This window comes from Biomphalaria glabrata, chromosome 13 (genome assembly GCF_947242115.1).
Source record: "Biomphalaria glabrata chromosome 13, xgBioGlab47.1, whole genome shotgun sequence".
NCBI lineage: Eukaryota > Metazoa > Mollusca > Gastropoda > Planorbidae > Biomphalaria > Biomphalaria glabrata.
In genome coordinates, this window is record NC_074723.1 from 29,646,427 (window position 1) to 29,668,185 (window position 21,759).

At 33.2% G+C, this 21,759-nt stretch overlaps 3 protein-coding genes across 11 annotated transcripts; 2 read left to right on the plus strand and 1 right to left on the minus strand.

Annotated features, from left to right (window-relative positions):
• Positions 1 to 200: 200 nt before the first annotated feature.
• LOC106068365 (uncharacterized) lies at positions 201 to 5,034 on the plus strand. 2 transcript variants are annotated; one of them, XM_056008334.1, is made up of 6 exons: positions 201 to 422; positions 1,615 to 1,760; positions 2,261 to 2,348; positions 2,485 to 2,623; positions 4,094 to 4,221; positions 4,905 to 5,034. In XM_056008334.1, exons 1-6 carry the CDS (start codon positions 392 to 394, stop codon positions 4,958 to 4,960), a joined length of 588 nt encoding a protein of 195 aa, XP_055864309.1. In that variant the 5' UTR covers positions 201 to 391; the 3' UTR covers positions 4,961 to 5,034. The 2 variants fall into 2 exon arrangements, with proteins under 2 accessions (XP_055864309.1, XP_055864308.1); XM_056008333.1 differs by having other exon boundaries at positions 202 to 422; positions 2,261 to 2,347; positions 2,481 to 2,623.
• LOC106068361 (uncharacterized) lies at positions 5,031 to 13,261 on the minus strand. 7 transcript variants are annotated; one of them, XM_013227705.2, is made up of 6 exons: positions 13,111 to 13,261; positions 10,905 to 11,050; positions 9,789 to 10,076; positions 9,466 to 9,481; positions 8,900 to 9,002; positions 5,031 to 7,855 (listed from the first exon to the last, which is right to left on the minus strand). In XM_013227705.2, the coding sequence occupies exons 2-6, from the start codon at positions 11,047 to 11,049 to the stop codon at positions 7,364 to 7,366; spliced, it is 1,044 nt and encodes a 347-aa protein (XP_013083159.2). In that variant the 5' UTR covers position 11,050; positions 13,111 to 13,261; the 3' UTR covers positions 5,031 to 7,363. The 7 variants fall into 7 exon arrangements, with proteins under 7 accessions (XP_013083159.2, XP_055864302.1, XP_055864307.1 ...); XM_056008327.1 differs by having other exon boundaries at positions 13,125 to 13,242; XM_056008332.1 differs by having other exon boundaries at positions 13,160 to 13,241.
• An 88-nt stretch (positions 13,262 to 13,349) lies between these two features.
• On the plus strand, positions 13,350 to 21,621 carry LOC106068362 (zinc finger protein 665-like). 2 transcript variants are annotated; one of them, XM_056008336.1, is made up of 3 exons: positions 13,350 to 13,809; positions 16,852 to 19,805; positions 20,394 to 21,621. In XM_056008336.1, the coding sequence occupies exon 2, from the start codon at positions 16,908 to 16,910 to the stop codon at positions 19,797 to 19,799; it is 2,892 nt and encodes a 963-aa protein (XP_055864311.1). In that variant the 5' UTR covers positions 13,350 to 13,809; positions 16,852 to 16,907; the 3' UTR covers positions 19,800 to 19,805; positions 20,394 to 21,621. The 2 variants fall into 2 exon arrangements, with proteins under 2 accessions (XP_055864311.1, XP_055864310.1); XM_056008335.1 differs by having other exon boundaries at positions 13,350 to 13,783.
• The last annotated feature ends 138 nt before the right edge of the window (positions 21,622 to 21,759 follow it).

The following is a 21,759-nucleotide window of genomic DNA, read 5'->3' on the forward strand; positions in this document are numbered from 1 at the left end:
GATCTATTTCTAAAACGTAAGATAAAAATATAATAATCTAGATTTAGATTTCGGTCTTGCAAATCGTGTCGGCTTGGGTTTTTTTTTTTTTCGAAATACCTAGATCTAGCTAGATCTCGAAGACGGATAGAGTTAGATTCACAGACCTATATATAATATATAGATCTATATAGGTCTGTGGTTAGATCTAAATCTAGGACTAGGAGCGTGAAAAATTGTGTCTAAGAGTCTAGATCTAGATCTAGAGTCGTACTAGAGTCTAGAATCTACATTCTAAACTAGACGGTCACTGTAGTTGTAGTATTAGTAGATCTATATATTATACTTATATCTATCTAGATCTGTTGTGAAATTTTATTACAAAACAACCTGAACTTGAAGCAGAAGTAAAATGGACACATTTGACAGTTGTTCTGATTCTGGTATGCAAACTCACTTGAGTTGAGATGTCAGATATGATTTATTGATTGTCTTGATTAGTTGACACTACTCACTAGACTAGACACTAGATGATAGATCAAGATTCTCTAAAATCTATATTATTATAGATCTAGCTCAAAGTATATACTATAGATTGTATAAATCTAAGTCTACAGTAACTTACGTTTATCGAACAAGTTAAGCTCATTCGCCGACATTTTTTATGTTTGAATTTGTGTATCTCCGTAAAAATTAAACCTAGTAAAAAACTGATTGTATTTGTGAACTCCTTATCCATTTTTCTTAAAAAGTAGACATGTTTTCATGTTTAGGTAACAAAGGACACTTTCAAATAAATAGTTGTAAATATTTCTCAGCCTAATTAGAAGCGTATTATATAGTTTTTTTGAGCTGAAGCGTCATTAGCATTAAAAAATACCCTTAACCCGAGACTCACTCCACTCTTCCCAAGAGTTCAAAAAAAGTGAAATTTTTATACCAATATTACCAATGCACTTTGAATATAAGTAAAAAAATGATCCTCGGGTGAAAATGAAACTAATTATAACTTAACTATCAAGAAATGGACGATGCACAATAAGAATGGACTAGTTTCTTTATAATCATCGAAATAAAGGAGAATTTTAAAAAATACAATGGGGTGTTCGATAAGTACCTTAAAACGAAGGTGTTCGATAGATGTAAGTTACTCTAAGTGAATTTCTTGTTTATAAATTAAATCTCTAGTCTAGAGAGTCTAGACTGTCTAGAGATCAAATCATCTAAAAATCTAAGTCTAACTTAAACTTAGTCTTTATTATACTTTATAAGACTTAAGTTAAAATTTAATAATTAAATAATCTCTTAAGTTAGTTTACCTAGACTAGAGATAAGCATCTCTACTTCTCTAGATTCTTATTTCTACATCTAGAAATCTATTACAGTAATTACAACTTAGACGACTTAGTATACTAGTATTTAAGTATTTATTTAGATAGATTTAGATATTATTAGAGGGCATTTTTCTCCCCAGACCAAAGATCTGGAATAATCTAGATATTTAGTGTTCTGGTTCTAAATGTAAATCTAGTAGATTCTGAACTAAGCCCCTTTGATTTTGGTCAATAGTAATAGAGATCTAGACTAAATTAGATCTTAATATTAAACTCTATCCTAGATTTTATATATCAATAGATGATGCACCAGAAGAGTTCAATGTAGCACAGGTTCGACAGCACCATGTTTCTCAGCTAAAAGATTTTCAAGAATCATTGAAGAAGAGCAAGCAAGAAGAGAAGGAGAAAAGACGTAAAAGAAATGAGCTTTTTAAAGCACAAAAAGTAATAATTTCTTCTTATTTTTTGGTTCAGGGTTTAAATAATGATTCGATTCTTTTCAAGATGTTGATGAATGTGAGGCAATAGAAGTCTTGATTTATTTTCTCCTACTAAAAATTTTAAGGCTGAATGATATGTTGTTCAGTATGTATGGAACTTTCTGTATTGAGTGTAAAATGTATAATCCAATACATATGTATAATCTCTTGGATCCAAAGGAATGCTACATTTTACTTTAGGCAAAGACTGTCACAGTAAGCAGTTTACACACACTGATTTGACTTGTTTCAAATAAGCAAGTCATGAATGGCTCTCTGACAAATGACTCACAGACTAGTTCAACATCACTTGGTTCCCACCAACATTCACAGATCATGTTTTGGACTACAGAAACTAATAAAATTATGTGCATGCTGTTGCTAGGGAAACTAATTACCACCCAAAATTATCTACATACCATTGAGCTCCTTTGTAAGCTCATTTATTTTACTTTTTTTTAATAGGAAAAGAAAATTCAAGAGTTACAGAAAAGAAAACTGCCACAGGAAGTGCTGGATGCTGTCTCTAGTAAAGCAAGTTTACCAAAAGAAGGTGATTAAAAATAAGACTTTTTGCCCTTGCTTTTTATCCTCAAGCTTTTATTTTTTTATAACACCCCCCTGTTTATTCTCTTAAGAACAAAACTTACATTATTAGAACCTTTGAAAAAAAAAATGTTATTCGGCAGGTAAAGTGATAGCGAAAACTCACGTTGACGAAGAAGTTACAGAGGATCTCATAGATGATGATCTTGATGATCGTCTAGCTGACAGCGGAGTTGAAGATGACAACGAGTTTGACACTAAAGCAGATTTTATCCCATTGAAGTAACTATCCTTTCATTATATTTATTTCAAGAAGAAACTTGTATCCGTTTACTTAGCACTGTATAGTGACCTATGGCATAACCTTGTTAACCCTTTGACAACTAGAGTCGCCGGCAATCGCCGATTTTTGGTTGTTTCGTTCACGCACGCACTGCTAGTTTTTAAATAACTATACCTTTACTAACTCTGACCTAGAAGAGCGATAGTGATGCTATTTTTAGGTGCTTATTTTGTCTCTGCAGCATGTTAGATTGGATTTTTATGATTTTTTGAAAATTACGTGTTTTTTTTTGCTAGCCTAGAAAATGGAACATATTTAGGCTTATGTTTAGGCTTTAATAGAATAAGATTTTAATGGGAATGTTAATGTTAAAGCTGTAGAATAAGGATATAATGATTGGGGTAAGTGTTTTAGAACCATTTAAGACCGATAGTAGTGAAAATAAATAAAAAATTGATGCTAGATCCAGTATTGAATATGTTAGATCTAGTGAAACGGGAGATTGTAAGGCAACTAAATATGATGTGATATTTTAATATTTTTGAGCTCTGTAGGCCTATTTATGACTTCAAACATGATGCTTAACCCTGGGTCTATTTTTTCTATTATAAAAAGAAGGTTTTTGTTAGGTTTTATTAGTTTTTTTCTGTGAATTTAGTCAAAAAGAAAATAGATTTTTTTAAATAGCTGATACAGAGTTATATCCCTTCTCTTAGGGATGGGGTAGATAGTTTCTTACAACTGCTTAGTGGTGAAATGGTTAAGTAGCTTCAAGTAGTGTTGAGAAGGGAAAAAGAAGCTTGTTTTGTTATGTCATAGCCAGTTGCATCTGAAAGGATTCATCCTAGATTGGCTTAACAAATGTAACCATCAGAGTTGTGATTCTGAGGGAATTATTCTTGCTAGATTGACTAACTCTAATGTTCAGAATCTCTTATCTTGGGCTTGTTCTGTCCTTTTTTTAGTTTTGAGTTAGACCATAGGATCCAATATAGTCTATTTTTGATGAGAATACATTCAAGACACAACACTAAATAACAGCCTGCAATAAAAGATTACTTAATCAAGTTGGATGTGTTCTCAAAGTGAAAATCCTTACAACATTTTTATGTTTAGGGAACTGTTCTTGTGATTTGTATGCATAGAACTTTCAGCATTAGTATGGGTTTGAGAGATAATTTAATGATTTTTAAGGCTTCACAAACCTCTTTGACCTTTGCATCAAAACTGCAAATATTACCACATGGTCCAAAGATTCTTACCGAGCCAAGAGTCAGGAAACTCAATGATGGCTCCATGCCTCCTCTTCCAGTGTCTATTGATGCCAACCCATATGCATTAAAAAAGCTGGATAGACTGAACTTTGCTCACTATTTAAGGGCTTTTAGCCATCTTCTTGTCATTAAAATTATAAGCAAGAAATTTATATTTTGAGAAAATGTTACTAGGATAAAATTGTTATTTTCTAGGGGAACTAAAAATTTATTTGTGGCGACTGATGAAGTAGTCAAGAAGAAAAAGTTGACGTCTGCACAGGAAGTGTTAAACTTTAAAAACAGTCGATTGTATGACCAATCTGTGATCCCCAGAGAGAACAGTAAGAACATTTTGTATATTATATATAAGTTACATTTAATGTTTTACCTAGCGTATAGAATTGTCTGGTTTTACTTTTTATAAAAACAACCAAATGTTTTATTGTTAGTAAAAGGGAAAGTCTAGACTCCAAAGGCAAAAATTTTACTACCATACAATGTTTTTTTTAATTCTTTTCTGGTTGTGCTTTATTTTTTTTTCTCAATGTCTTTTCTGTACACTTACCAAAAGCTTATAACTTTCTCCCCATCCGACTCATTTAGTCTACACATTTCAAGAGTTAAAGAAAAACATTCAGATTTATGTAAAGTTAAGTTTCCCTTTCAGACCTTGTGGTCTCTAAGGCAGATGATTTAAAGGTCATCTGTTTCTGTGGCCTATGGTTAATGAGTTTGTCATGTGGCCAGCACAATGACCAACTGCCTTTACTTTTCCCCAACTAATGTCAAGTACCCATTAGAACCGGGTGGACTTGGAGGCGCCTGAAGATCCCGAGATTAAAAATCAGTTCGGAAGCTAAGAGCTTTAATCTCTTAGCCACAGCGCCTCCATATTTATGTGCTCAAAATGTATTTATTTGTGTTTTTTTAGCTTATGTCAATAGTGTTGTTTTTTTCTTTCAAGTGCCAAAATTATGTTTGTTTTTAACAACCTCTAAATTAAAATGAATTATTTTTTGTACAGGTAAACAAAGAAGATCAAAGGCAGCGAGATTAAAAATTCTAAGAAATAGAAAGTGAATATAAAGCAATGAATACAAAGTTTGTAAGCAAAGGTTTTAACTTCATTGTCAATAAAAAAAAAATGGAGTTTTTTTTGGTTTTGTTTCTTTATCTTTTATTTTTGTTTTGTTTTATTAGAAGGAGAAAGACAGAAGAGATCTGAACAGCTATTAATAAATTTAGAAAATTACATGAATCACTGAATGTATTATATAAACAAAAAATATTATTAAATTATTTTGAAAGACAAGTAAAAAAGGATTAAAAATAAATTTATCAATACATAGTGTATAAGCATAACATGGACAATGTTACAAAATGCTCACATAAACAACTATCTGTAGGAACACCAGCCTTAACTCACAATAGTACTTTAACAAAGACCATTACATTCACGAAGGGATGAATTGGAGCCACTTTTCAAATTTTTTATATTTGGTTTTTAAAACGTTTTGGGTACCGTACCAATGCATTCAGTTTCAGTAGGTTGGAAAGTATTAAAATTTTTAAAGATGTATCTATATATCTGAGAAGCACCACTTTTAGACAGATTCTTGAGATCTCTGAAACATGAAATTTTGGTGCTCACTAGGAAAATATTTTTGATAGATTCACAATCTAACCATAGAAAATCTGCATGTAGTATGGGCCTCTTAATATCTTTTATGTTGGTTTTTCTGTAATTCCCGAATTATTTTTTTTTTTAAATGTGATGCTAGAATGGGGGTGAGATGCATGATAATACTACCCATTCTATTTCAGGTTGCATAAAAAGGATGAATGGGTTGTCACATGGTAAAGCATTTGGTTTCCTGAGGGTTCCAATCTCTAAGAAGACTGGTGGGATTTTAAACTTTAGGAATTTTAAGATTAAGATGCCTGTGAGTCCAGTTAGCTCTAATGGGTACTTGAGATAGTCAGACAACCGAATGACAGTCCAGCACGCATACCGCAAAACCTGGCAGCCATCTAAAGTGGGTACTTCATTTAGGGATTTAAGTCTGTCATTTATGCAATAAATAAAGGCATAAGGAGTGGGTAAACCAGTTAAAATATATTTTTTACATATATAATAATAAGACTTGCCTTTGAGTCTCGAGATTAATGAGTAATGCAGTATTTCCTGTGGCTACACAGTTATATAATAAGGTGTATATTAGCTTAGGCAAATAAATACGAACAAAACAATATTCTTGTGCACTCATTTTAGCCACAACTGATAAATCTAAAGCACAAAACAAACATTGCTTATTTCATGAATACTTTAGTTAGATTACTATAATATTTTTTTTTTTCAAAGAGGTTCAGGTATTAGTTTGAAGGAATTTTACTCTTTTATTGTTAATTATTTTGATCAAAAACATTTTTTCGGCCAGGCCAAACAAAAAATCTGCAAGTAGAGTTACTAAAGCTAGCATACTTTATTTTATTATATAATTTAACATAATTGATATTATTTTAAAAGAGAATAGGTCTCCATCCTGACAGTAACCCTGCACTGAAAGAGTTAAGTAAAGTTCCCCTTTCAGACCTTGTGATCTAAAGAGCAGATGATGTAAAGGTCATCTGTTTCTGTGGCCTACGGTTTACATGGGTGTCATGTGGCCAGCACAATGACCAACTGCCTTTACTTTTCCCCAACTAATTTCAGGTACCCATTACTGCTGGGTGGACTCAGAGGCGTCAAAAGATCCTGAAATTATAAATTCCAGTCGTCACCAGGATTCGAACCCGGGAACCCAGTTTGGGAGCCAAGTGCTTTACCACCCCTCAACCACACTTTCTGAAAGACTAAAGAATTATACAATAATATTTAATATAATTGCTATTTTAAAAACTGGAATGTTGAAAGATACTAGTGGTTTTTTGATAGTTGCAAAATATAAAAATTTGCATAGACATCTAAAAATCAATACAATAATACTTCTGATCTAATACAAATGACAATCTAATTTTTTTTCCCATGTAAAATAACTGTTTAATCTTTTAAACTAATAGGCTTTATGTAATTTAGTGCAAATAGACTCTTCCTGTGGAAACTTAAAAATTAATAATTTATATTTCAAGTTAAAAAATCAGGAAAATATTTCAAAAAGTTTCCATTGTCTAGAAATTCTACTGATTCCAAAAGTTAGATCACCCTTTTTTGTCTCAATGTTTATTAAATCAAAACTGACATGGCTAACTTTAATATATTGCCATATTTACTCGATTTAATAACAATGGATTAGAGAAATTATATTAATAGTACCAGTACACTTGAAACCTTTCTTTTTGACATGTGTAACATTCTGGTAGCCTTGTTAACAAGGATATTATAAGCAATGAACAAAAATGTCCTGAAAAGTGCTGCCAGTCATTCATTATAAATTAAAATAAATATTATTTACAATTTATTATATTATCCTATGGTATAAATATTTATTCTAGTAACCACCAGTATAACTGATCATCATGGGGATCAACTTTCTTCACTATCTCATAGACCATCGGCTCATTGAGCTTCATTGGTACTTCATATTCCCTTCCAGCATCTCGAAAGGCAACTCTAATTTTATCACGTACTGTTACAGGATGGTTCCAGTGAGTTTCAGCTGTGTCATCTGGCAAGTCTCGTATAGCAAAGGCTATTTCAGGCTGGAACAATAGATAACAATTCTCACATCCAAAACTGAATCTGGAATTTGTTTCTGGATAAAAGGGCGCGAAGCTTGTAATGAAAAAGGTGATTTTGTTAAACTCAAAAACCCAGCTTTTTCCGTTCCATTTTTTAGGATCTTCACCTGAAAGGTAGTCGATCTGAACTTTGAGTAGATCCTTGTTGCTTTGAGTTTTGAGTAAAATTTGTCTCTGTCGTTGAAGGTCTGCTTGTCTTAGAGTTAATAACACCCTTCTGACTGCATTGCCAAAGACCTGAAAATAAACGTATTACTGTTAGTGAAAACGTTTAAACTATTGTGTGGAATTTTTTAAAGACAATTTTAAAACTAGGGTGTCCCTCTGCACACAGGCATTATGGGAAATGAAAAGTCTGATTGGCTGTCAAAAGCAGGGTCAACCAAGGAACAATCAGAGAAACCAGTAAACTACGGTACCTCACTGTCAAATCAATGTTAGCCAGCAATCACAAAGAAAATTAGCTCAATGCTTGACCAATGGGCATCAGGAAGTAGAGGCAGAGCTATATACAAAGAAATGACGACATCAAACAAACTGGATAGTATCCCCACCCCCGGCAAAGAACAATCTACAATCTTCCAACTAAAAATAGGACACACACCTTTAAATTACCACCTTAACAGAATAAATCCCAGTCACCCACCCCTGTATAGACACTGCGCCCATCCTTATAAGACTGTAAATCATATCCTCTTTGAATGTCCTATTTTAACCCACCTCAGCCAGACCCCACTACCACTACAGCCCAACATAACCAACACTCTGTATGGTAGTACTGAACAACTGAAAAAAAATGCTTTTTTTTCCTTGGCCCAGACTCCAAAAGAGCTTACAGCTGAGCAGCAAAAAGCTGGCTAGAAGAAGAGAAAACTAGGATGACTGCTTGGTCATGTGGTATGCGTTACAGACTGTCATCATGATGATCCCAAGTTTGAACCCTGCCCGGTGACATCTTCTGTTGTCCTGCAGGAGGTTTGGACTAGTATGTAAGAATCTTCATTTGTGAAAGTGCATTCCAAACATAAAAAACAAAAGCCATCATGTTTTTTTTAAACTTCTGCTATGTTGTTTTGTTGGGGTTTTTTTAGTGTCTGACTCTGAATAATCAACTGCTTTTCTATCGTTACAAAAAAAATGACCATGGTAAGTCTGGTCTTGTGACTTGGAAACCTCAGTTCTACATAATGTTCTGCAATTTACGGAGCAATGCAATGTAAGAATGATGTTTCAATTAGCTGAATAAAATTAAAGACTACAATTTTTTCATAGTGAACATACCTTTATGCTTGTGCCATAGAGTTGGCCAGGTAATTCAACAAGGAAAGCATCTAAAGACAAATCTTGGAAAGCCATTGTGAATTTATAAAAATTAGGAATCATCCTGTAAAATAAATATACACAATTTTTAAAGTAAGAAATTGTCTTAAAATACATTTTTTTAGAAATATGTTCAATGTGTTTAAGCTACAATTTTATTTTAAAAGTTACTATATAGATATTGTTAAATATATTTCTTTTTCTAAATAAATGTAGTTATGAAATAAAGACCGAATTGTGGACAAATATAAATTAAATATTTAACCAAAAAGAATTTTAATTAGAAGTTGTTCATGTTAATGTTGTCATTAATAAATGTTTTGATTATAATTTAATGAAAGATTGAAAGCTGCAACTATTATTGTGAATCCTACTATATCTGAGAAGAGATGGAGGCTTGTACATTTAATTTTGCCATTAAATTTTTGAGTCTGAGAATTACCATTTAATAAAAAGGTTTTTTTTTTTTTTTGGAAGAAGGCTCACTATTAGTGTTAGCAGTAATATAAAAAAAAAAATATGGATACCTTCTGATGTTCTCTTCTGTCATTTGTTTATTAATGTTGTTGAGATGAAATAAAAAAAAATGTGCAATGATTTGACATTTAATTATTATATTTTTTTTCTGAAAGTTTTAGAATAGAACACTAAAATATAACCTTAACATACAATTATAAGCCTTAAAACAATAAATATTCATAAATGGTAAGACATCAACTAGTGTAATGATAACAAAAATGTCTGTTTAGGTAACTTTGATATTTAATAATGTGTTCAGCCAATCTTTGTGTGCACAGCTATTATACTGTGCAGCATTTAAAATTGTCACTAGGTATTCATTTTTTTTTACCTAAAGAACATTCTGGTATATAATCCTGGGAGCCCCAAAGCTTTGAACGTTTTGCAAAAATACATTCTGAGTTTGTCTTGACAACTTTAAACCTTTTAAGACAGGCAACCTTACTAGCGTCATACAATACAAAGTTAGCAATGGTTTTGGCAATCTCTGCATCTTTTTCAGCTGTCAAGTAGCCTGGGCCTGTATGACCTTTGAAGGGATTGTAATTTAAGTCAAACATCGTCTGATCTTGACAGAGAAGTGTCCGCAACTTTTGTAGCTTTGGCAAAAGTAATGTCACTAAAAGAAAGATACAATAATAAGCATATTATTTTGAAGAAAATTTGTTTTAGGTTGAAGTTGCTATATATTGGATTTACTACTGTATACAGCTTTATAAATGTGCATAAAATGAGCTTCCATATTCATAATGTTTTCAAAATGGTATAAAGATGTGTTCAAAATAAGTCCAAAGTATAAAACCAAGCTAGAAGCCCTTGAGAACCCTAAATTGTCATCACATTTTAAGGGTAACAAACAGAATTGTGAAAAGAAACTTAAAATAGTGTGCAGGTGTTTAGAGAAACTAGTTTTTTTTTTTGTGTGTTTTTTTTGCCTAGTTTCAATTTTTTAAATGTATATATATGTTGTACATGCTGGTACAAATCTTGTCCGTGTTATCTCTCCCACTTCCCATTCTTGAACTAGTTGAAACTTTTGCGAAATTATTCATTGTTGATGAACATGCATAATTCATTAAAAAAATGAATGAATCTGTTTTCTGTTTATTAATTTGTTGTAATTATTTATTTTATTTATATAGAAAGGTGGAGATAAATCTTGCAGTATTAAGAAATATGGCAGTGGTTGTGTATTTCTTTCCCTTATATAAGCTTTTCTTTCTTTTTTTTTTTTTTTTTACATCTTAACTATTTGAGATTCAAACAGCTTAAAAAATCAATAAGAACTTTATGAAGGCCCCTAAAGAATCTCAGCTACAGCTCAAGTCATAACATTTATAACAAATGTATTTCAAAATCCTTTCAAGAGACCAAGTACCCGGTAGGCCTATATTGATTGACTATTGTAATTTTATACAGATTAATCAATTGATGAGCTTATACTTACATAAAAAACATATAATAAGAAAAATAGTTGTACTTGTCATCTTTATGCTTACAGATGTAAGCAGGAGCAAAATAATAAGGCACACTTGAAGTGATATTGTGATGTGAGCTTGTAGCACTTGATACATAGTGACAACAGCTTTCATTCTGTTTTAGTAATATGAAGAGAATTAAATTTTAATAAAAAGTATGCCTTAAAAAAAAGAGTACTACTGCACCAGCTGACACCAACACAAGCATGAATGGGATGAATCTAGTCTACTTGCTTGTCCATGAATAAGGTTTCTTAATTTAATATCCTAATTACAGTACCTATAGGAGTGCAACAGTTTAGATGTTATTTAACATCCTAATTACAGTATTTTACTTATAGGAGAGCAACAATTTAGATGCAGAAGATCTAGATCTATATCTATCTAGATTCTAGATTATTGCTATGACCACAATCAAAAAAGATTTATTTATTAAATTCATTTACCCGGTAATGAGATTTAAAAATTTAAGTTATTAGATTAATTAGAACCAATTGATATATAGAGTTGGAGTTTTTAAAAAATGCAAACTTTAAGTCTCTATGGCCAATTTAAGGACCTCATGGCTCGCAAAGACCTTCCTTCAGAGAACAGTACCAGGAAAAAGAATTAGGCATACAGAGAAAGTGATATATGTGGTAAGACAAGAATGGACATTGCAGGCCTGCCATTAAATGAAATTCTATTGAAGGCAAAAGACAGCTAGAGAGGAATGGAGAAAGACGATTGACAGTTCTTGTGTGGTGCTTGTGATCTAAATCTATGTATTAATAACTTTATTATAAATTGTTAGATCTAGATTAATCTGGTGGCTGAGTGAGTAAATGAAATTCTATTGAAGGCAAAAGACAGCTAGAGAGGAATGGAGAAAGACGATTGACAGTTCTTGTGTGGTGCTTGTGATCTAAATCTATGTATTAATAACTTTATTATAAATTGTTAGATCTAGATTAATCTGGTGGCTGAGTGAGTAATCACTTGGCTTTGGAACCTGGGGTCCTGGATTTCAATCCCGGAAGAGACATATTTTGAACTTTGGGATTTGTTAGGGCATCCCTGAGTTCACCCAATTCTAATTAGTACCTGCCTTTAGTAGGGAAAGTAAACTTAATGGTTGTTGTGATGGCCACATGATAGATTGTTCGTTAACCCTTGGCCAAAGAAACAGATGACCTTAACATCATCTGTTATATAGATTCATCATTAGGCTTAATTCTTAATAATAATAGATCTAATATTCTAATTTATAAGTTAAAACTTAACAAGTTTATTTTATATATATATAATAATATATTAATGATATATATATATTATATATACCTCCAATTATATAGTGATACTGATAGTTAATATTTCTAATATTATTATTATTCTAATTAAGTCTAATATTTAATATACCAGCTACCAGTAGATCTAGACATTTAGATAATTATTATGATTCTTATGGTCCGACAGCTACGATGGGCAGGGCATGTATAACGTTTATGGGAGACGAACGTATGCCAAAGGCAGTCTGTTTTGGTGAGCTAAAAGGTGGTCGAGGTAACAGAGGCGCCCCACGGAAATGCTTCAAAGACAAGCTTAGGCGTCAACTTTCCTTGGCTGACATAGAAGAGAGCATCTGGCTGCATGCAGCATCGGAACGAGACAGCTGGAGGTCACTCACGAAGGCCGCAGGATACACATTTTAGACCAAAAGAAAATCTGCTGCCGAGGACAAACGCAGACGACGAAAAGAAAATCTAAATCGACCACCTGTGGACAATGGTTATGCTTGCCCTGGATGTGGCAAAATAAGCAGGTCACAGCTGGGGCTGCACAGCCATGAGAAGTACTGTATTCCTCATTAATCTTCAGACTCAAAGACAAGCCTTATTATTATATAATATAGAATCTAGATAGATCTAGAATCTAGATTCATTCTAGATCTGTAATTTAGTGTAATCTATAGATTTAAGATTTATAGTAATTAGTATACACTAGTAAAAAATAATAGATCTATTTATTCTATTACTATTGTATTATAATCTAGAGTCTATGATAGTCTATCTTTATCTTTATCCAGTAAATCTAGTTATCTAGTATCAACTAATCTAGCCTATAAATATAATTAGTATAATAAATAATAATCTTGATTATTCTAGAACTAGATTTAGAGTCTAGATCTATATTTACTAGGGACTAATTACTACTAGAGTTAGATACAATCTTTCAAATATCTAACGTCTAGAATAGTCTAGATTAGTAGACAGAGTCTAGATTCTAGATCTAAGTCTAATTATAGTGGCAGAGTCTGGATCTAAAAGACGAAACTTTAAAATAAGATTTTGATTAAAAGAGCGAAAGTAAAAATAATATACACAACTTTTTATTTTCATAATCAATGAAAAGCAACTTCCGGATAACCTATGTGTATGAGCATTTTATGATGTCTTGTTGTGTAAACACTAATATAACCTGTCTTATAGATCTAGAAGTATACTAGTCTATGTATAGATCTAGATCTAGACTAAAATCTTTTTTTTTTTTAAAGTGCACAGTAAGACAAGAGACGGCACAAAGTTGAGACTGGAGTGAAGGGAGCATCGACAAATTCACTGTGACACTCAGTGTGACTCAGTCACACTCATCACACTGACACTCAGACACTGTCAATAAGTGTCATCATTCTCTGTGAGTGTGACTGTCACAGTCACTGTGACTCTCAGTATCAGTCTGAGTCTCACTCCATCACTCAGACAACTCACGACTAGACTAATTTCTAAGCCACTAACTATTAAATTAAGCCTTCTACTCTAAGCCTGGCCAGAGTCAGTCATTGCCGTCATTGGATTGATACAGAGTTGAAGTAATTGATTTTGGTTAAATTTAAAAGTAAAAAGTAGTTTTAAGTAATTAAAAATCAAATGAGAAATATTCAAATTTCAAATAATCATATAGATCTAAGAGATATATAATGTCATATTCAAAAATCAATATTGAATATATATATATTATATTATATAGATCTAAATAATAAAAAAAGTAGTTCTAGATCTATCTATATTACTATAATTATTATTAACTAGAATAGTCTAGTAAGTTAGTATCTAGATCTAATGATTCTAATCAATCTTTTAGAATCTATTCTGTAGTAGATCTAGAGATTAGAATTAATTGTAGAAAATTATAATATTATAATTTTTATATCTCAGATCTGCTCTATTAATGTGTAGTCTCTAGTCTAGATGCAGATTTATATGCAGATACAGGTACATCTAGTTCTAGATTGTAGAATATGGCTTAACGGTTAAGTTAAGGCCTGTTAAGGGGAAACTCTGATTCACTGTTTTTTCAAATTTGACTTATTTGACAAATTTCTGCATAAAAAGTTGTAGACTAGGTCATTCTAGGTCTAGATTTAGATCTAATAGTTATAAGCATGCTACTATATTTTCATTTAAATTCAGTGATCGATGGGAATTTTCTGAACATTTTTTCTGATCTGATTTTCTAACAAAAAATCTGAAATTTGCTTGACATTTAAAAAAAAAATCTGATTTTTTTTTCAATTTTTTTTTTTTATGAAAAAAAATCTGAATTTATTATTTTTTCATTTTTTGGAAGAATGCTAAATGATTTGTTTTGGGCATGGACATATCTGGTCTTTTGACACAGTTAAAGTTCTATTTTTTAAAAATCTTGTGTTATATATATCATATTTTCTTATAAATGTATCATAGGTTTAGAGTGGTTTGAAGCTTTGAATCAGTCTAGATAGATCTATATATATTCTAGATAAGATATATCTAGTTGTTTTTAATTTGAATACTTTTGATCTAAATTATCTAGATCTAGAGTCTTGAGCGTCTAGACTTCAATGGACTCAATGGCTGCTTACCAGCTTTTGAAAAGTATTAGAGTTGAGAGCATCATAATGCCCGTCCGCTTTTTACTCTATGTTGTTATGATGGCCCCCTGATTTTTTTTATTTTAAAAACCCTGCCTGTCGACTTCCATGAGTTCAAATGGGATTAGATTTAGACATCTAGATCTATTATAAGATCTAGATCTAGTATTATAGACATAAGGATGTCTGTATACATACTGAGTTACTGAATCTGAGTATAAGTCTGATAGAATATAATAGATATCTAATAGATAAAAAAAGATAATAGTAATATTTATATTGAATCTAGAGTGTCTAGAGATCGAGATCCAGGTTATTAGATTTAAGTAGATCTATATTATAATATTATATAATTATAGATAGATCTAGATTTCTAGGTCTAAAGTGAGAAATATATTTATATAATATTAAAGTTTTTTCTATTAAACTAATAACTAATCATTACTAATGCTTTAAAATCCCACTTCTTGTAAACAACTTGTATCAGCATGAAAAGAGTCACATTAGGAAGCCTCAATGAAGTTTTAAACATTCTCTTCCTGTAAGCATTGCTCCTCATCCGGTTGTTCTTGCTTCTCTTGCTTAATAACTCAGCAGAAGTGTAGCTCATACTTTTTAGTATTTCCAAAACTCAAGCATGTTTTGATTTTCAAACACATTAATTCTTTATAGTTGTTTGAGAGAGAAGTTGTTACAATGCCAGTAAAGCATTTATCTATTATAGAATGCTTAGACTGCCTGGGCCCAGATATAAAGCATCTCCAAATAGCTTTCTCCTCTCATCTATATGTTCAAACAATAGTGCCTTGCATGCATTATGTGTGCAGTAAAGCCTATGCAGTGTAATTATTATGTTATACAACATTATTTTTATTAAAGAAAATATTAAATATTCATAAATAATTACTTTCACATGATTAAAAAAATTCAGCAACATCTTTTTTTTAAGTCGCAGCGACAGGCCATTTAAAAAACGTGGGTTTACAAAATTTCCTAAAATTTTTTCAAAGACTGTTCCCATCACTGTAAATTTAATGCTTAGAAACATTTATAATTAAGCTATAGTCTTATAGATGTAGATCTATATTTATGCTTAATAATTAGCCTGTTAAATCTTGGCCACTAAAAAAATGGGGTTCTTTGAGATAAAAAATTTGTCACTTGCCTCAACAAGGCTGAAAACGAATCTAGATCTAACCAATCATATTGCTTCATTCTTACAGAGGCTGTTAGGCTTAGTGATGGCCTTGTCCAGAGCTATGATGATAGTCACTGATACAGTTATTAGATCTAAAAACATTATAAAATAAATAGATTGTGTGTCTGACTGATTCTCCTAACAAACTGGTCAGTGTTAGGCTAGCCTAGAATTTAAGTAGGCAGTCGGTCATGACAAGACGTCCACCATGATAGTGTTTGTTATACGTCCAGTAACATTTTTTAGAAGATTTTAATCAAAAGGGGCAAAAATAAACATTTATAGATAAAAATACATCCTTTTTTATTATGATAAAGTTTTTATCAGTTTTGTCAACATCACACTTGTCTTTGACACAAAATAAAAAAATAAATGGGGTTCACGTTCTAGAAATTTTGACTGGTGATCAAACCAATAACTTTGTTCTATGTGGACACAGGGTTTGACATTTCCATCTCTAGAAATAGATTAAACCCCATTCATCCACCCCGCCCCCTCCTCCCACCTTCTACTTTCTAACAAGCATCATTGGTAAAGGCAAATATATATATAATATATGTAATTCTTAACTACTTTTAAGGTGTCAGAAAGGAACAATGCATTTGTTTGAAAGGTAAAACAGTCATGTAAATAGATATTCACTGTGTTAATGGCCAGACTAAATTTCCTTTTTTTTTTTTTTTTTTCAATGCCTCTAAACATAACCTCAATATGGCAAGGAAAAACAAAAAAGTCTCCCAAAGTCTAGAGTTTTATTTTAACATTGTTAATATTTCTTTTTTTGTTATTTACTGTCAAGAGTGCAACATTTGTTGTTTTTTCATTGCAGTTCTTGCTGTTTTGGCTTTACAGATTACAGAATACTTGATTTAAAAAACAAAAAACATGGATGAAAGCACTTGTCTTTCATCTTGGCAATCATTTTACAGCTCGTTTCAAAATTCTAAAATACTTTTTTCACAAGCCAGTGATGGCTGTGAGATAGCACTAAGAAATGCTGGAACTTCACTGTTATTTGATACAGGTGGAGAATATGCCAGAGAGCTCTTCAAGAACTGTGGTTTACTTGGCGGAGATATTGTCAAGCTAAACTATATTCTATGGAAACTTGAGGAGGCCTCCTTACCCAAAGTCATTGTCATGTTTGAGAGGTTTAAACAAGAAGAGAAGCATTATGAGGTGATGAATCCTACCATCGAGGTACTTTTTCAAGATGTACCATCAAATTCAGATGCCCTTTCGGTCAGTGCAGATGCTATCAAACTTGAGCCTGAGAGTATAATTTTAACAGATCAGCACTATGTCATTAACAACTTTAACTATCAAGGTGATGAGGGCACACATGTCATTGTTCATGAAGCCATACCAGAAGCTAACATCAGCAGTAATTTTGACCATATTGAGTCATCAGAGAATATCAATAGCACACTTACTAAACCCAAAGTTATAGTGAAATCTGTTCAGAATAAAAATAATAGGATGAATAGCCATAAATACCTTAAAGAAAAACCTCTCAAGCCAAAATCAGTGTCTGTCAGACATCTGGAGAGTCAAAAGATACATGTTTCAGATAACTCTGGCTGCAGAAAAAGCTCAAGACATGTAAAGATAACTCCAAAGTTTTTGGACATAAGCAATGTTTTGATGAGGTCAATAAAGCCTGAAATGATAGAACCCCTTAATGAAGAGGTGGTCCCGCCAGTTGTAGTTGAAAGTTCACAAGTTGAAGAACAAAGACGGGAAATAAAAGTCGAGGAAGTAGAAAATGATGCCACTGAGGAAATCGGGAAGACTTACCCCCAAGCCCCCTTAATGTGCTCAGTTTGTAAAGACTCTTCTTTCAAGAATCCGTTTGAACTTAAATTACACTGGGCCGCTCATGAAGAAAATAGACATCAGCCTAAGGGGAAACCATTCATTTGTGACAGGTGTGATAAGAACTGGTCCACATACTTGAGCCTAAAACTGCATTACAGAAAGCACACCGGTGAAAAAAGATTTAAATGCTCAGAGTGTGGGAAAAGATTTCGGCATCCTTATGCCCTAAGGGAGCACAAAACGGAACATTTTCAGGACAGTAACATGAAATACTTATGTATAATGTGTGGGAAAAGCTTTCATGACAGGACTAATTTAGAAAATCACATGTCTCATCATGTGATGGACAGAGTGTCTTGTAATATTTGTGGGAAATCTTTTGCCTCATTTAGGAACCTTGATAGCCATATGAAGATTCATAGCAATGACAGGCCTTACCGATGCAAGATTTGTCCAAAGGCCTTTGTTAGCATTTATAATCTGAAAGTTCACGAGACTATTCATACAGGGGAGAAAAATTACAGCTGCGGCCAGTGTGGAAAAAGTTATCGCCTCAAAACTGGATTGGAATACCACTTGAAGTCCCATAATCCAGACCAGCAGTACAAATGTGAGAAATGCCCTAAGACATTCATGGATGCTCGTCAGCTTGAAAAGCACATGGACAGGCACATGGGGGTTAAGTTTTTCTCCTGTGAGTTGTGTGGTAAGCAGTTTCTCAGGGAAAAGGGCTATGAGAACCACAAAAAGCTTCATGACAATAGCTCCAGCTATGCCTGTGAAATCTGTAACAAGCTCTTCCTGAACAAGTCAGTTCTCAATGCTCATCTTTCGGTTCACACAGGTGAAAAGCCACACAAGTGTGAGCACTGCGACAAGAGATTTAGGCTTCAGCAGGGTCTGATCAATCACATGAAGCGCCACAATCCAAGCAACATGTTTAAGTGTGACCAGTGTCCGAAAATGTATGTAGAGAAGCGAGCACTGGAGATGCACCTGATGTCACACAAAGGCGTCAAGCCCTTCACTTGCCAGCACTGTGGGAAGAACTTTCTCCGTGAACAAACGCTGACCAAACACCTAAACATGCACACCCATCCAGATGCCCACCGCTGTGATATTTGCCTGAAAACATTTGTTGACAAATGGGGACTTATAAAACACAGCAGCATCCACACAGGGGAAAAACCTTTTGTGTGCAATATTTGCGGAAAAGGATTCCGCATTAAAAAGGGCCTGGATGACCACAACAAAATGCACAACAAAGATCTTCAGTTTCAGTGCCCTATATGCCCCAAGTCTTTTGTAGAGAAAAGAGGCTTAGAATACCATCTTCGTGCCCACCGGGGAGAAAAAACCCATGTCTGTGAGCTGTGTGGTGAAAGATTTGTCAACCCCAATTCACTAAAAGTGCACTATCGCCGCCACACTGGTGAAAAGCCTTATAAGTGCTCATTTTGCCCCAAATCTTTTAGCCAGCAGGGGACACTGATTGCTCATGAGCGTTACCACAAAGGAGAAAAGCCTTACCTCTGTGGGACTTGCGGGGAAGGCTTCACCACTAGGAGCCACCTGACCATACATGTGCGAAAACACACCAATGACCGGCCTTACAAATGTGACCAATGTGACTATGCAGGCACCACCAGAAGCCTGCTCAACATCCACCTTCTGCGCCACTCCAGCAACAAGCCATTCAAGTGCACTGTGTGCTCGGCAGCTTTTAAGCGCCAGCATCACCTCGATGGGCACCTCCGAAAGCACTCGGACAGGGAGCAAATGTACCCTTGCTCATTTTGTGAGCATGTGTTCATCTCAGAAGAGAAACTAAACAAGCACATGAAGTGCCATGAGATAGTTGTGGTTTCCACAGTGACAGAGGATGACATATTTCATGTCAGCAATACCAATCGAGATGAAGGTCCAGTTGAAGTGGCTTATGACATCATTCTTTTATAATGAAAGGTAATGCCATTACAGTAAAAAGCACTTTCTTAAAATCATATTTAGCAACTTTGCTAACATAATATAGGACTCCTTGTGATAGTAATAGATGCAGTAAATAAATCTAAACGTCATGCATTTGTTTTTCTGCAGCTTAAGTAAGCATTAAGTATTCAATGTATAATCAATGATAAAATCTGTTTCTTTTCAAACTATCAAAGCTTCCAATGTCATGACATTTCTAACATCTAATCGTCAACCTTGTGTTTAAACGCCTCATGTTCTCTTTCTCTGTAGAAGATCTGAGAGAGCACCTTTTTTAGAACTTTTTTTTAAGCCAACAGTCTTCCTTAAGATAAATGCTGTTGCTCAATATTCAATTCACTTCTTTGACTTTTTCTACGTTTGAAATCGTAGCTAATTGTAAATTTTGTTTTTATTCAGTGTTTGTTGGTTGTATTGATCACCTACTGTGTATAATTTAAAAAAAAAATTCCCTGTGTATTTTTCAGCAGTTAATAGAATGATATTGTAGAAAAATTGTATGTGACACTATTAGTACTTCATTATTTAACTTTGTAATTCATCTGTAATTTTTTTTTTTTTCAGAAATATCAATTGAACATTCTTTATTACGGGAAGAGAAAGACTTGAAGCAAGCTCTCACTTATCAGAAGGCAAGACCTGAACCATTCTCCTAGAGTAATTATAAATATATATGTATATATTAGAATGGCATCACTAGAACAAATAATGCTATTCAACCCAAAATTTTGCTCTCCTTCTAGCTAAGACTAGAATTTACATGGGGAAATGACTAGCATTTACATGGGGACATGGGTAAAAAAAAATGGAAAAAAAAAATTATAGTTATATAAATATGAAAATAATCAAAACAGTTATATGTGTTTATGTTCTGGTGGCTTCATCATTACAAGTAGCTCCCCTTTCAGACCTTGAGATCTATGGGGCAGATGATGTAGAGGTCATCTGTTAACCTGGGTGTCATGTGGCCAGCACAACAACTGCCTTTGTTTTTCCCCCGACTAATGCTTGTTGGACTCAGAGGCGCACAAAGATCCCAATTAATAATCCCAGTTTTCGCCACGATTCTAACATGGGAAGAGGCCCTTCCGAAGCCAAGACATTACACGACTTAAAGAGTGTTTGATCTACATCCAGCTTCATTAGTTCTCCATGAATGCTCAGAACTGAGCTTATCTTTACTCCCCCTTTCAGCTAGTATATATATACCAATACACTGGTCATGTGACATCTAAGGTTGGAATATAAATACAAATGAATAGAGGAAGAATCTTCATAAATTGCTTGCTGGTAATATAAATATTAGTTATTTAAGCATGTGTAAAATAATTTGACTTGTTGGTGTAGTTGAAATATAAAAGAAATCCTTAGGCTGTGTTGATCACTAACTTAGAATCAAAACAAATAATGCTTTATGTTTGCTAACTCAGGTACATAAAAGTGCCATCAGGTGACTCTGCTCACAGTAGACTAGGAATGCTCTTCCAATGTGTATTAAGTGTTCAAAAGTTAGATCTAGTTTAGTCATCTGTTGAGAGTAGTCCAAATATGTTGCCAACTGGTTTCAGTCCCCTATTTGTTTTACTCCCAATGTTATGGTTATAACAAACATGTTATATCTCTTTATCTAAATCTTATTTAATGTATTGTTCATATTTATATATGACATTTAATTAGGTCAGCAAGAAATGTTATTTTTGTTTTAAATGTATTTATTCTGTAAGAAAGTATATATATGTGTGCTGTTTTGTGTAAATCTGTCTATTCTAAATAAATGCATTTGAACATATAATTATTTGTTGCTGTAATAGTTTGTACTAAATAATTTAGCCTATTAGATGTTTTGCTGTTGATTGATTGATAGCATAGGGCCGCAACCACACCTCTCCACCAAACTCGGTTCTGAGCAGCTTTCTTCATCTGCTCACAT